The sequence below is a fragment of the Brienomyrus brachyistius genome, unplaced genomic scaffold (genome assembly GCF_023856365.1).
Source record: "Brienomyrus brachyistius isolate T26 unplaced genomic scaffold, BBRACH_0.4 scaffold98, whole genome shotgun sequence".
Lineage (NCBI taxonomy): Eukaryota > Metazoa > Chordata > Actinopteri > Osteoglossiformes > Mormyridae > Brienomyrus > Brienomyrus brachyistius.
The window spans coordinates 375,064-391,379 of record NW_026042373.1 but is presented as its reverse complement, the minus strand read 5'-3'; the positions used below and the strand labels follow the sequence as shown (position 1 = coordinate 391,379).

The following is a 16,316-nucleotide window of genomic DNA, read 5'->3' as shown; positions in this document are numbered from 1 at the left end:
TTGTAATGGTGGGGTGGGTAGTCTAGGCAGAATTCAGGATGATAAGCTTCGGTGCCAATACTCTCTGTAATGCACCTAACTGACAGAGACACTGGCATCCATAATAAATTGGCTGGAGTACACCAAACCAGGTGGTGCAGAACAGAGGAAAGAAAAAGATTTATAAAAAGACCTAGTTAAAATGATGAAGTGTGCACAGACTCGTTAAATATAATGAACGCTGAAGAAATGCAAAGTGATCCATCACAGAGGATGAGTGGTGCACCTTCAGGTTGAGAAGTGAGAGAGAGCATAACAATGCCGTCAACATCGGTCGTAATGGAGAGCGAAAGGCAGTCAGTTTAGATAAAAAGAGGAGGATCATTGTTCAGGCTGACTGAGCACTAGGGCAAACTCCAGCAGAACTGAATAAGAAAAATGATCTGAATAAGTAAACTACCCACTCCTGTTGTACTTTCCCAACTGTCATGCAGGTGGCGCAAGAGTTAAAGATGAGGCCGTGATGTCACAGTCATGAATACAGAGCTTAACCCGGGTCACTTGCCGGTCATTTTGTGTGGAAGTCACATGTTTGGCTTTAAAGGATTCAAGGCATAGCGGCAGAAGTGAATAATTCAGCGTGTTTTTCTTTTGGCTCGGGAGAGGAGCAGAGATGCTCATCTGGCAGTGGGGAGCAGGGAGCACTGAGCATCGCTGCAGAAGGGTGCAGAACATGCAGTTTGTAATTGATTTAAAATGTGAAGTAAATCAATTCATGAATGAGAAAAATGTTTTGCAGATGGCCGCGGGAAATGGGAAAGTGATGGCTGTGTTGGTTAATTAATGCCGTCATTCTTAATCATGGGTCTTAAGTGAAGAAAGGCTGAATGCATATTTACAATGAAGCAGTTTTGTAAATTAAAAAAATATATAAACAAATATAAAACGTCCAACACCATGCATTCAGCTCAACATGCTGAAGGCTAACCGGAAAACACGGACTGCTTACCACCATAAGCATTTGCAGAATTCACCTGCAAATAAACATAGTCATTTAAGCATCCGTGCACAGACGTATCACTTCTCAGGCATTCATGTAGTGCCCAGTCACCACACTGCCACACTAATGAAGCATGCAGTTATGTAGAACAAAAACACACCATTAATCAATTCATCTGCCCATAAGAAAGGCAGATTTTCTTACAATTATTTTGCCACAAGGCGATAAGGGCAGATGGACTCAGTGGGTGTGTTGTAGGTGTATAATGTGGTAACAAGATTACAGGCCCAAAAAGACAATCAATAATCATTTAGCTGCTCTGACTGTGATTGGAGGGAAGTTTCCAGAACAGAGTTTTCGATGCCATCGCTCTCAGCAGCAGGCAAAACAATAGGGTTACAGCGCCGACAGAAATGGCATTAACGCCCAAACTGAAAACTTTGCTGATTTGCCTTCCAGTCAACATCCCGTACATCAAGTTATCCATAAAAAAAGCATTAAGTTGATGCGTGATTTATTATAATAACACAGGCAATCGGGTTTGAATATGCAGATCAGCTGCAGCCCTAATAGTGAAACTGATTTCTATGGGAAGTATGCGTTCATTGGACACATTAAAGTGTCATTTAAACATTAGCATTAGTATTAGTGCCTATATTTTTCCTTTTTGACTATATATAGCAGTTTCTGAACTGTAGCTACATCCAGTGGGAAATATAGGCTGTAGTTTTCAGAGAAAAGGCACCTTGCATACCATACAGCCCGCAACGGGTCTTTAGGAATGCTTTAGGGTTAGGGTTTGGCTTTAAAGGATTCATGCCATAGGGATGCCTTATGGATGGCGTAGGGATGTCGTAAGGATGCCTTAGGGATGGCGTAGAGATGCCTTATGGATGTCTTAGGGATGGCGTAGGGATGATGTAGGGATGTCGTAGGGATGCCGTAGGGATGCCGTAAGGATGCCTTAGGGATGGCGTAGAGATGCCTTATGGATGTCTTAGGGATGCCTTAGGGATGCCGTATGGATGGCGTAGGGATGCTTTAGGGATGTCGTAGGGATGTCGTAAGGATGCCTTAGGGATGGCGTAGAGATGCCTTATGGATGTCTTAGGGATGGCGTAGGGATGATGTAGGGATGTCGTAGGGATGCCTTAGGGATGTCGTAGGGATGGCGTAGGGATGCTTTAGGGATGTCGTAGGGATGTCGTAAGGATGCCTTATGGATGGCGTAGAGATGCCTTATGGATGTCTTAGGGATGGCGTAGGGATGATGTAGGGATGTCGTAGGGATGCTTTAGGGATGGCGTAGGGATGTCATAGGGATGGCGTAGGGATGCCTTAGGGATGGCGTAGGGATGCCTTAGGATGTCTTAGGGATGCCTTAGGGATGATGTAGGGATGGCGTAGGGATGTCGTAGGGATGCCTTAGGGATGCCGTAGGGATGGCGTAGGGATGCCATAGGGATGGCGTAGGGATGCCTTAGGGATGGCGTAGGGATGCCTTAGGGATGTCTTAGGGATGCCTTAGGGATGGCGTAGGGATGATGTAGGGATGGCGTAGGGATGACGTAGGGATGGCGTAGGGATGGCGTAGGGATGACGTAGGGACGCCTTAGGGATGGTATATGGATGAGGTAGGGATGGCGTAGGGACGATGTAGGGACAACGTAGGGATGGCGTAGGTATGCCTTAGGGATGGCATAGGGATGACATAGGGATGGCGTAGGGATGCTTTTTGATATAGTAGCCGGCTTTGATTGGAGCACAGAGTTTATATTGTTTTTGAAATTGCAATTTCATTAAATTATGTGTGATATTTTTATTCCAAAATAACAGCAGGATGAGATGTTAATATCATTAAGGATAACATGTTAGTATCATTAAGGATAACATGTTAGTGTCATTAAGGATAACATGTTAGTATCATAATGGATAATATGTTAGTATCATTAAGGATAACATGTTAGTATCATTAAGGATAACATGTTAGTATCATTAAGCTCTTAGTGTCCAGCCAAGAAGTTTGAACTTATTCATCATTTTTAAGAGGAAGTTTGATCTCTAAATAACCTGGCAGCCTTGGTGGCATCAAACACCCTTTTTGAAGGTGACCTTTGAAGGTATATTTTGGTTTCTCATCAGCCTGGGTGTGACTAACTCTCAGCACATGACTGCGACAATGGGAAGGTTTCAAGTACATCTTAAACAGCCAGCGTGTGCTGTGATCCACTGTAAACTACAGCCACAGTGTGATACCATCATCTCCCACAACCGGCGCCCACGCCAACATGCCGTCACTGAACCCATTCAACCAGTTTTCCTCATGCTTCTCCTCTGCCAGATGTCTGTTGTGTCAGAAGATGCTGATGAACAATTATTTTATAGCGAGGGCATGACCTGTACTCTCTGTCTGAGTTTACTGGGCGCCCGATATAAGGAACAAAATCAAGTAAGACCTGGGCCCCAGTGCATTATGGGACTTGTCTGCCACCATTTTACACCCTCGCTTCCCAGTTGTCATGCAAAATGCAAGTGCCTTTATATTGCCAAGTGCTATCATTGTGTGCATGGCGTCACTAAAAAAAACGTTTGCACCCATTACATTACTCTATGAAGGTATCCTAGAAATTTACATTTTATCATTACATCTGTCATTTCAACAATTAAATAGATATTTTCAGGAGAGCACCTGGAAATCACGCTGGCATTGGACTCCAAGTATCGATGTTCCCGCCCCAGTTCTCCATCCCTCTCTAGGCACACCTCTCACATCTCACCATCGCCTTCCAGTTGTGAAAGCCTTAGAGCGCCTGGATCTTGGTCACCCATCACATCTAGTTGTCCCAGTGACCCAGTGATATGGGAGCCAGTTGCCTCTGTACTTTCCTGAAAAATTACAGCTGGAATCAGTCAGGGGAGTGTGGGCCAAAACCCACACACAAAGACACTGACATATGCCCAGGTCCAGGAAATGTGCTTTGTGGAGGGCATGTAAATCACAAAAAGCAAATGGAGATGTATTTAATACTTGGCTAAGGAATGTTCCTGTGGAGCACTTGGGAGTGTAGTTAGTACTCAGTTAGAGAATGCTCCTGTGGAGCACTTGGGAGTGTAGTTAGTACTCAGTTAGTGAATGCTCCTGTGGAGCACTTGGGAGTGTAGTTAGTACTCAGTTAGAGAATGCTCCTGTGGAGCATCTGGGAGTACAGTTAGTACTCAGTTAGAGAATGCTCCTGTGGAGCACTTGGGAGTACAGTTAGTACTCAGTTAGAGAATGCTCCTGTGGAGCATCTGGGAGTACAGTTAGTACTCAGTTAGAGAATGCGCCTGTGGAGCATCTGGGAGTACAGTTAGTACTCAGTTAGAGAATGCTCCTGTGGAGCATCTGGGAGTACAGTTAGTACTCAGTTAGAGAATGCTCCTGTGGAGCATCTGGGAGTACAGTTAGTACTCAGTTAGAGAATGCGCCTGTGGAGCATCTGGGAGTACAGTTAGTACTCAGTTAGAGAATGCTCCTGTGGAGCATCTGGGAGTACAGTTAGTACTCAGTTAGAGAATGCTCCTGTGGAGCATCTGGGAGTACAGTTAGTACTCAGTTAGAGAATGCGCCTGTGGAGCATCTGAGAGTATAGTTAATACTGAACTAGGGTAAATAGGACATATTAAGTTTATATCCAAAAGTTGAGTAAGCATATATTCAAAAACTAATGATAATAATCTTACATTCAGTACATCCACGCTGACTTTCTGGAAATGCAGACACCGCAGTTCCTGCATGCGTCGACAGTTTTCCTCGTACTTCTCCTCTGCCAGATGTCTGTTGTGTCAGAAGATGCTGATGAACATTTATTTTACGGACAGGGTGTGACCTGTACTCTCTCTGTCTGTCCAGCAGAGCTCTGCAGCGGAGTTTAATGGGCGCCCGATATGAGGAACAAAATTAAGTAAGACCTGGAGCCCACAAGGTGGCGCTCTTCATGTCACACTCTGAGCTCAGCATGCTGGGAGCTCCCAGATAAAAGCACAGCCTGTGGCCACACTGATTCTAACTGCCCAGTCCTGCTGCGGTGAGTGTGTTTCATCGCCATTGATGTCATCCCCCCCCGTCCCTTGGCATATCCCCACATACTTAAGCCTGTTGGCCTCCTCATCAGCATCTTGTAGCTTCTTCAGCCTCATCCTCTCACGGGGGGTCATCTTCTGTACGTCTGAGTGCCCCAAAGGAACTGTCTTCTGCCTAGGGGGGTGAGATGGGGTGGAGGAGCATCAGACAAGACAGGGAGCCACCACAGGATTTGGGGGGTTGAGACTCAAACGTTACTGTCGTATGTAGGAGATGCCATTGAACTCTATGGCTACAAACAATGTTAAATAAACCTAAAAATAAACTGGCAACACACAGACAGAAGGTACAGTCATGAAGACTGTTACATACCAGTGAAGAAAAACTAATAATAATAATAATAATAACAATAATAATAATATTCAAGACATAATATTCAAGACACCTTTCTAATACTGAATGTGATTACTGCCCAAACGTGTGTTATACACACAATCATACAAATATGAAAAGAGCAGAAAATGCATTCTTTCAGAGGGACATCACTCCACAGGCAAACCAACTTGCGATAATCCGATTTGTGCTATTTTGATTCGTCCCCAGCCACACTGTGATTTGCATGCCGGCCATGCGGCGCGTTAGGGCTGAGGAGGACTGGAGCCTGGCTGCAGGGTCATGCAGAGTGAGCAGCATGTTAATTAAGAGGCGGTGCGCACCGGGGCCTCCTGGTCAGCCCTTTTGCCACACGCAGCCGTGGCATATGGCCTGCCGTCGGTTACTTTTAGTCCCTGCTGACAGCCAGCTTCCTCTTGTCACATGATGCACCAGCTGAAGGTGCGGGGGAGGGGTACTCACATGACGCCAGCGTGTCTCTCGCATTTCTGCGCCTTGCTGTAGATCTTGAGTCTTATACTCTGCAGAGAGGAGAGAAACACGCAACACCCGCATCCAAGGACAAGTGTTTGTTTACATCTCCTCCGGCATCACAGACTACCTTGTTCCTGCTGCTTATGCTCTGTTAGGGTCCTTCTTTATAGACCAGTAGATGGCGTCAGTACATGGTGACGCTCACAGTGGAGTGAAGTAGAGATAACAGTTTGTACAGTTAAGGATGAACCCCAGGACACGAGAGACTTGCACAGAAAGGCATGAGGGCACTCTGGACGGAAGGAACGGGGGTATTCCATGAAGTAAGCAGCGGGGGTATTCCATGAACTAGGATTTATTGTTTAGCAGGATAACGTGTTGGATTTAAGGTAGTCTGAACTGGATGGACTTTTTCTTTGTTCTCTACATTTAGCCCAGGCTACCATAAATCCAACAAGTTATCCAGCTAAACAAGAAATCCTGCTTTGTGAAACAGGCCCATGCTCACATGTCCTAGGAAGGTGTATGTATTGCTGATGGATATGTATCTGCTCCATGTGGCCAGAACCAGGCTTTTCAATGGCACAAACACTTTTAGAGTCTGATCCTACGCTGTCTGTTCCATATGTGGCAGGAGTGGATCTGCAAATTAAGGAACTGGACTTGCAGATGGCGATAAACTCAAACTACTGATGCTTGACTACAACATGGTTGACCAGAGCCCACCTGCATGTTCTCCTCGATGAAGCTCATCTTCAGAAGGTCAGCTGCAGACGGCCTCACCGCCGGGTCCTTGCTGAGCATCCTGGGCAGACACAGGGGAGGCAGTCCCATCATGTTCACTACTCGCTATGGTACCAGCGTTGCCATGGATACGGAAAGCCTCCTAACACTACAGTATATGTTCCAGATTTTTCTTTCAAAACCAGATCATCCATGCTGGAATTCGACTCTTTCCACACAAATATACTGCTGGAGTAATTTGGATTTATTTAATTAATTGAAATTTCAGCAGTATGTTGTGCTGATCTGTTTGACATATGTTTATGTAAATATAAATCAAATAAAAATAAAAACGAATGGCGACCCACTTTTGCCATCAGAACTGCTGCGAGGGTAGACACACGTCCGGCTCAGGGACGTCATTTGGCACACCACCTTGCAGCTGTTATTATCACACTTATATAGTTTTCCTGTTAGCTTTAACGAGACTGGCCAATCCCCACTGACCTCTCTCATTAGCAAGGTGTCTGCGGTTGACTGCATGTTTTTTGTTTACTGCATCGTTCTCGATGAACTCTGCACACAGCACTGTGTGAAGATCCCAGAGGGTGGCGGTTTTTAAGTTGTTGGAACTACTGTATCTGGCACCAACAATCACACCCCCTTCAAAATCGCTTATAACAGGGAATCTAACACTCAGCCTGATGGTAAGTGAAGCTCTTGTCCCTGTCTGTATGCTATATACATTGTGTCGCAGCCAAACTGCCTTTAGTCTGCCTTTCATGCTATCACACAGAAGACATGACAGGTAACTCCTAGTGTGTGGGGGGTTGAAACTTACCCCTCCAGAATGGTACCGAGCTCTTTGGAGTAGCTCTGGGGGAGGGGTGGGACAGGACCCTCCAAGATCTTCATCACCACAGACAGAAAGCTGTGGCCCTTAAAGGCTCGCTCCAGGCTGCACATCTCATACAGGAGGCAACCCAGGGACCTGAATACGACATCATCAGGAGGCGCCCATGTCATAGGGCAAATCTCACACAGGCCAGACGGTCATTTCAAAAGTTCTGGGGTCTCAAACACCCTCCCTGTATGTCAATATTTTAAACACACTCTCTGAAATGGATTACCCATAAATTCTCGTGTTTGACCATTCCCAAAAATATTTGTAGAGGATATGCATTTTATCCAGTTACCAAACCCTTGAACAAAGAACTTCCGTAAATATAAGTCATATAATTAGAACTGAGTAAAAGATTATTCCGATAAGTACGACAGGCTTATCTGAGGCTTTTGCAATGAATCAAAGGATCCTCAGACCATCAGAGATATGGAGAGGTGCTCCAATCTGGCCACTCGACTCATGCACACTGTCACAATACAGATTTTCTGCACCATGGTGCTAAAAATATCTCCATACAGGTAACCTTGACAAAGACAAAGAGCGAGGATACGGTATCAGACAAGTGAGGCTGGCGGCACGAGCTACTGGAGCCGTTTGGAATGAGACACGGGAAGTCAGACAGCAATACTGTCCATTGGGCAGCCGTAGGGGTCTTGGATGTGCAAGGAGGCTGCAGCGCCCCCTTCAGAAACATGTGAAATCAAAGCAAGCCTTCACTCCTAAAGCAGATCTAACAGCACGGTGAATACACAGAAGCTCAAATTACATTCGATTCTGCGGGTTCCAGTCGCATCGTACCCAGAAACAACAGATTGATAATCAGGTTCCCTAGTTAATGATCACAGGGACAGCTGGTCATTATGGGATGTTGGCAACGCCTGTGGCCACATGGCAGAGAGATGGCCAGCCTATGTAAACACGCAGCCTCTGACCTCTTGTCAGCGTAATCCCCAAGTTGTGCAGCAAAGCTGTGAACAGAGCTGGACTTCACTAACTTCCCCAGCACTGTGATCATTTTTGGCTGTAAGTCACCTGACCAGATCATTTGAGTGTCAGTAGCCTAATGCAGTGTTTCCCAACCCAGTCCTCGGGGAACCCCGGACAGTCCACGTTTTTGCTCCCTCCCAGCTCACAGCCAATCAGGAACACCGAATACCTGGTACAGGTGCGCTAGGAGCTGAGAAGAAGCAAAAACATGGACTGTCCGGAGTTGCCTGAGGACTCGGTCGGGAAACACTGGCCTAATGAACTGGGCTACATTCATAATAATAAAATTTTATTATCACTAAAATAAAGCATTTAGCTTTATTGAATTGAAAAAAAGGAAAATAATTGTAACAGTGTAAAGGAAAGTTGGATCTGATGATCCAGGTTTGCGGTGCCATGCTCAGGGTCGGTGAGACATAAAGGGCTCATTGGGGAGGCGTCCACACTTCCACAATCAGGAACAGCCGGTCACATGGCACTCAAAGGCACTTGACTGGGGACCTGATGGGAAGAGCAAGGGGACCTGATGGGAATTCATTTGGGTCGGCCCCCGACCCAGATCCCCACGGAGACACACTGCACACCCGCTCTGGGTTGCTGTAAATACCAGCATGTGGCTGCAGGTCCCAGGCAGGCTGACCTCTATTATCGATGGCATCTCTGCGGAGCAGGAAGGCCTGCTAAGCGAGACCCCAGGCCAGCGTGCAGCTAAGCGAGACCCCAGGCCAGCGTGCAGCTAAGAGAGACCCCAGGCCAGCGTGCAGCTAAGAGAGACCCCAGGCCAGCGTGCAGCTAAGCGAGACCCCAGGCCAGCGTGCATCGACGAGCTGCGGGTTTCACGTCAGAATCCTTAATTGATATGAAGCTGCTGAAGTGCTCAGGGGAGCCAGAAGAACCCTTAGTAGGAAGTGTCTACATTTCCTGTCAAAACCGGAACCTTCCGGACGGCTCTGAGGGTCCCTTCACTGCCACTCCAAAGTGCTCCTACATTACATGTTCATTTTGTCTTATCTTCTCTTGGAGAACTTGCTTGCAAACATGGTGCAGCACCAGGTCCAGGTTCATGTCCAGGCCCCGTCTTCACCATTCCAGCCAGCAGCACATGCGCTAGGCCCACCCTGATCACCCATCATCCACATGCTGACTTTGATGCTGAAGGAGCAAGTGTCCGGACAGAGCACCAATCTCCTCTTTGTCCTTTTCCTCATCCACGGCCTTAATGTGTAGCACGATGGATACATTAAGGAAACTACCTGACTTCACACGGAAACACATTTTGAGAAACCTTATGGCAACTGATCTGGTTCCTTTTGACTCCCAGCTCCCAAAATACAAGCATACGTGATAAATAATTGAATGTACCTTCCTTGAGGGCTGCTTTGAGGGTTGGCACCTACTCTCTTCCAGTCCTGTGCCAATTTCCTTTACCACTACACCCCCACCAAACACATGCTTACCAGATGTCTGATTTGGAGTTGTAACCCTGATGGCTGAGCACCTCTGGACTCATGTAGAATGGCGTGCCGGTGAAGGTGGTGGCCAGGTCACATGACCCATTGAGGAGGCGGGAAACTCCGAAGTCACCTGACCAGGAGATGTGGTCACAGGTGAAGATGCGCAGATACATTAAACACATTTTACTGGTTCACTGAGATGCATATTTATACACTTTTACAGTAAAAAAACTACACAATAAAAATTAGGCAAGGAAATGTAAGTGTACAAACCTTGTTGACATGGACAGATGAGTAACTGTGGTAATGGATTACCCGTGGGACACCCCCCATCTTGTGTATAAAGACCCATTCCCGCTGGATCCCTAGGGATCTACTTACCTATTTTAACAATGTTCTTCTTTAGAAAAATGTTTTTGGCCTTGAGATCCCTGTGAAGGATTTTCCTGGGATACAAAAGGAAGATGGATAGTCTGTGTTGGTTTAATCATCTGCAATCCGCTGTTTCTTTTTTTATCCTGGCTAAATAAATGGGGCATTTGAATATAACACCTGGAATGGGCCCATCCTGCAAAACGGGTCGTTTGTTTAATGCTGTCGCTGCCCCTCAGGGGGACACTTTTGGCGTGAGCCCTGTCTTTAACAAAGCTTTCATTACAGAGCACAGTCAAAGGGTAATTAAAAGGTACCGTATGTCACCGACAGCCCAGAGCAGACTTTGGGTCTCTGGTCTAAATGGGATTAGCTCGATGAAGTAGCCAACACTGATGTACAGTATATCTGGAACCTATGTTGACACAGCAAAGGTTCCTAGGGGAACCCATTAAGGTATAGTACAGGAAATTACCCTGGCTTTTCTGCCCCGATAATTGTGGAATCTTTGAACAGGTTTCTGTTTAGCCAAAGACGCACCCACCTCTGGTGCATGTAGTGAACGCCCAGCAGCAGCTGAACGAGCCACTCTGCGACCTGGCTCTCAGGCAGCCTCGCCCCTGTCTGCCGGAGCTCTTCCAGCTTACAGTCCAGATCCCCATCCTGCAGTCGGAACAAGAACCGTCAGGTAGGCCGCTGTCCGAAGCGGCTCTTGGCAGCGTTACTGTTAACAGCTGCTCCACTCCTGCAGCTCTGCTGCCCCTAACAGCCACACTGTTCACTCTAGAGGCTGGAATTAGAACAACACGCTGCCATGTGTTGACAGGGAGGGGAGGGTCAAGAAAACTGGCTGGAAGGGTGGTTTCATTATGGTGGACCAAAGCAAACCCCCATTTAGAGGGAATCCAGAGGGGTTTCTGGCATCCAGGAAGAACTGTGGAGTGCCAGTGTCCGGTACACGCCCTCCGCTCCTCCACTTGCTTGTATATAGCCGTATGTTTATCACAATCTGCTGGATTAGATCCAGGCAATTACTGGTTCTCTCTGTGTTTCACGCTTCTGTCATCTAGAATCTCCCAGCTTGTTTCATACATAGTTTCCGCTGTGGCGCTGCTTGTCTTTCTAAGCACTTTGGAAGTGCTTGTAAACATGGCATTTTCGGAGGCATCATGGGTAATGGTGACTGTAAGCTAGGGGTGTGTGGCTCAGTGGTTTATGGATCTGTGCCCATGTCTGGAAGTTTGTGGGTTTGAATCCTGCCATCTGAATAATCACTACACCATTGAGCAAGGCCATTAACTACAACTTCTCCTAGGGTGCGAGATACTGGCTGACCCTGACCTTTGACCCCAAGCTTTCCTTGTATGTTACTCTGAACAGAAGCAGAGCCAGAAAATTGCCAGTGGGGTGACCAGCGTGGGACCAGAGGTCATTCTGTGGCGGCACATAAATCTAAACATGAATATAAGGCATATAGAAAATAAAGGGATGTTTAAGGTACCTAAACGCTATAACTCCACATTGTTTATAGTCCAGGCAGTGGTGGAATGATCAAATACACATTTAATTTGTCAATTTCTTGCAGTTAAGGTAACAACCTTACAATAAGTACAGGATTCCCAGCCTCCTGCATGACTCCTGTTCTCAGAGCACATGTTTAGCTCAGCAGCGCCGTGAGCTCATTCTATATCAGTTTATCATCAGGGACACGGAGAAACAGTTACAGGATAAAAGTCTGATTTAATCAAAATGTAAATATAGTGGGGGTGGCAAATGGTGTGGTCAGGTTTCAGTCTGGGGGGCCACGGTCACCCCTTAACACCCCCCGGATCTGCGTATGAGTACAGGACTTACTCACAGCACCCAGAATACGATGCGGAGAGCGCATTAGATTTACTTATTTGTCTGTAAATAAAGGTGATGTCAACATAATATTTAATAACCAAACTCACAGTATCATCCAGTTAAAATATTTTTGGTCATTTATGTAGTTGATTAAAATGGAACACATTTAACATTGACTGTTTTCCCAAGCATTTAAGTATTGCCTTATTTCATGGCTAGATTTCTGTGGGCAATGAATCATGATTTGTACTGGTAATTCACTGGAAATTGGAGCGATTGATGCAGAGGAATGAATTGGTATGAAAGCCAGACGACACGCGGTCCATAGGGGGCTCTGCCCCAGATTGAGCTGTTCTGCTCTGTGACGGGCGTCTGAGTGCCCCAGTGTCTGAAGGGCTCTGCATTTCCCTCACTATTGTCATCAGAGGTGTCCAACAGCTCCCCCAGCTTACTGTGTAATGACAGCTTAGGCTGGTGGGAGGGGGGCATTGCGGGGCTGTCCGGGACAATTTGAACCCAAGGGCACCATAAATACATGTACCGCACCCCCATTATCGGCGCCGCCCCACCCATCTTGAGTCAATACTGCACAGTATTGATCTCAGCTGTACCCGCTTGTCATTATACCTTTGTGTCAATCACATAAAAGCACAGAATTTTAAACCAGAAGAATCCAGCAAACACTGATACAAGTAACCAGTGATCAGCTGACTAAAGAACAGATTAAACAATTTTGCAATTAAAATTCCATGTAGGACTGAACGATTACATCACTCATAAGCAAAGAAGGTGACCTGCATGGATGCTAGCAGATTTAATGAGCCCATTCATTCCTGGGGACTGTATCCCGAGCCTTCAACTGTAAATGCTCTATAAATGTAAAGGGAAGTGAAACGTTCACCATAGTGAAATGTGTCCACTGAAATGTGCCCCATAAGTGACATAGCAGGGGGCAGTCAATTCAGCACCGGGGGAGCAGTGCTTGGGGGCGGTACCTCAGCCAGGGTACCCCAGCCAGGGTACGTCAGCCAGGGTACCTCAGCCAGGGTACGTCAGCCAGGGTACCTCAGCCAGGGTACCTCAGCCAGGGTACCCCAGCCAGGGTACGTCAGCCAGGGTACCTCAGCCAGGGTACCTCAGTGGTGTTTTGCTGGTTAGAGATTCAAACCAGCCGTCTTTTAATAACATGTGTGCTTCCCCATCCATCAGACCACCACCATTATTACCTTAAGAGTTAAAACCAGGCATAATCACTAAAACAAGCTGAAATTAAACCAGCATAAGTATTACGGAATGCACAAACATCTGAGTGACTTACTCCGAGTGCTGGACACACACACTCATTCGCTGAGAAAGTCAAGTGACTCCAGCTGAGTAGCATTTTGTTGTAAACAATGACTTTCCAGCATTCCTGAGTCTCCTGCCGAAGCATGACACTCCTATATCTTCGTCTCCCAGCTGCCCAGCAGCCTTAAGCACAGCTGCAATGGGCCAATCAATCTCTTAATTGATTAAACATATTTCTTTTGCACAATAGGCTGTTGAGGTATAACGGGGCAAAGAGGCTGCATGTAGATTACATTCCAATTCGCTCAAGTTACAATTACCAGACGTGCCTTTATAAAGAGCCATTAAACGAATCGTATTCGATTCACTAGCTTTGGCTCATGAAGGCTCATTTTATTCCTTACTTTTTTTTCATTTCCAGTGTGAGATTATGACTCCATGCCATCCCCGCACTCCGCATCCCACGGGAATATAAATCTATTTCGCTGGCATTCTCAGTCATGTCCCTCCACATGTCTGTCCCATGGGAACGAAAATCTATTTCACTGGTGCCAGACCATTGCAGAACTCGTGCAGTGGTCTATTTAGAAACACCAATTACCCTAACTGAAGGTCGACAGGAGGCAACCTGTACAATGTGGGGGGAAGACGCAAAACTCCACCCACACGGAGCAGGGAGTGGAGTATAAAACCCCCAACCCTGGAGGTGTGAGTGCACCCAACCAATCACATGGCAGTATTAGGGCGCGATGTGTCATGTGGTAATTAATATCTCCCCATAAAGACATAACAGCCCCTCAAGCACTACATGTCTGCATAACACTCTCTATTCGCCACGCTATTCTTTATCGCCATCACTGCTCAGTCACTCATTAAAAGAAGTTACATTTGTCAAGACATGGCTGTTCAAAATGTACTTTGATTTGGGCGAGTCGACATAAGCCGACAAAAATCAAATCCTGTTCATGAAGATAGAAAAGTACTTGGGCGGCTTGAAGGTCCTGCAGTGAATGTGAGACAGCCCAGTACTTCACTGGCAGGTCATTCATTAGAGAGCTGCCAGTTATCAGTATCGAACAATCAGCTGCACGAGGCCTCAGAGGCGGCCCCGGTGTGTGTGTGTGTATGTGAGAACACGGCCTGCTGAGCAGTCGTGAAGATTCTCGCAGATCCCCATTGGCTAGCAGGGAGAGCACCATGCTGCAGATCACCCATGAGTCGCTGCACAGGGCCGGGCAGAGGATGACCTGAACTGGCAAAGGGCTCACAGACAGAAACAGCCAAAGGCTGAAAGCTCCGGTTCCAAAAGGACAAATCCAGACCAAGATTTTGTTTCAACCAATCAGTTCAGTATAAACAGTCTTATTCACAGAGAACTCAAATGCTGGGTGAAATAAAATCTTGGTCTAAATTTGTTCTTTCTGGACCTGAGCTTTCCATCTCAGGAAATAGCATAGAGAGGCACTGCACTGACACAACGAGTACGATCACTGCATCTCAACCTTCACCTCAGCGGACGTGACAGTCCAACCAGAATCCCGACTCCATTGCAGCTGACTGTTCTGTGGACAGGGGGTGGCAGGGGGGGTGTAATCAATGGAGATCAATGTTCAGGGCTCATTAACGTGGGTGGGTGGCTTTGAGGTGCAATCTGTAACCTTGATATGGGCCACGCAGTGTCAGCATCAGCACCCCAGTGAGATAAGAAGGAAAACACAGGCCTCTTTGTTTCATTTCATTTTGGATTAGATTATGGATTATAGGATCCAGTGTGATGAGTGACAGCACAGATCCCGAGAGACAGCGGAGAGATGAGGGCGAGATGCCTGCAGTATGTGGCATGTGTGCATTTCAGCCACGCGGCTTTGCCACATGCTCAGTGGGAAGCCAGTCAAAAGTCAGCGAGAGAAGCTTCCTGTTGTTCCTGACAGTGCATTCTACGTGCGATTGTAGACTGAGAGATACCAGGCAAACTGCACAGTACCTGCAGTTGTGCCTTGCTGCCAGTGGGGGGTGCAAGACTTCTATGAAAATCCCTGGCTGGCATTTATCACTGAACCAAATGTGAGTTTTGTTCTTAAAAGACACATTACTTAAATGGCACATATACATGTGAACTAACAGACATAATACGGTATTTTTCAGTATCACAGCCGTCTCGCTCGGCCCCCTTAGGAAATTAGGAAAATTAGGAAATTCTGATTAATTACACTGTATAATTGTTGGGGAACACTGACATAGACGTAGATAAAAGGGATCACACACTGCAAGGGTCAGGGAATAATGGAATCAGACAAGCTCTCCATTTGCTGACTGGGACAAGCACACAGACTGGATTTTTTTGGCCTGGGGGGATCCTTGTCAAGATCCTACAGGTACAGGAGGCCAAATTCCTACCAATGAGTTATGCTTAATCCTACCTGCGATCCAATCAACCATCGTATGTCATAGCGAGAGCATCATGCCTGGATGGTCTCACCTCACAGTACTCGGTGATGATGCAGAAGATGTCCTTCTCCAGGAAACTGCTGTAGAACTTCAAGATGGAGGGATGGTGGAGTTGTGCGAGCAGCTGGGCCTCCGTTTGGACCTGCATTGTTTCGTCGGGGTTCAGGTCACCCACTGGTACCTCCTTCAGCACTTTGCTGCCAGAGCCAAGCAAGCGAGTGAAGAGATCAACAGTCAGCTATCCATAACTTGAAGGGTATGGGTTTAAATCCTCTGGAATGTCACCATTGTGCCCCTAACCCCAGTTACTCTAGGGATGCTGGCCAGCCTTGCTCTCTGATCCTAAGCTTTGCATGCTTGTACGTTGCTTTGGACAGAAGCTCATTC

General features: G+C 46.7%; 1 protein-coding gene across 3 annotated transcripts in view; it reads right to left on the bottom strand.

Annotated features, from left to right (window-relative positions):
- LOC125727459 (serine/threonine-protein kinase Nek11-like) overlaps positions 1-16,316 on the bottom strand; it is a 40,126-nt gene that overhangs the window by 10,977 nt on the left and 12,833 nt on the right. For 2 of the 3 annotated variants that reach the window (XM_049004164.1, XM_049004166.1), the window contains exons 3-12: positions 15,961-16,126; positions 10,894-11,012; positions 10,359-10,423; positions 9,981-10,107; positions 7,474-7,623; positions 6,636-6,714; positions 5,898-5,956; positions 5,109-5,216; positions 4,703-4,796; positions 3,757-3,865 (exon numbers count right to left, since the gene is read on the bottom strand). In XM_049004164.1, coding sequence (XP_048860121.1) covers positions 3,757-3,865; positions 4,703-4,796; positions 5,109-5,216; positions 5,898-5,956; positions 6,636-6,714; positions 7,474-7,623; positions 9,981-10,107; positions 10,359-10,423; positions 10,894-11,012; positions 15,961-16,126 — 1,076 coding nt within the window. The remainder of the gene's footprint in view (positions 1-3,756; positions 3,866-4,702; positions 4,797-5,108; positions 5,217-5,897; positions 5,957-6,635; positions 6,715-7,473; positions 7,624-9,980; positions 10,108-10,358; positions 10,424-10,893; positions 11,013-15,960; positions 16,127-16,316) is intronic. The other variant, XM_049004167.1, reaches the window with a different exon arrangement.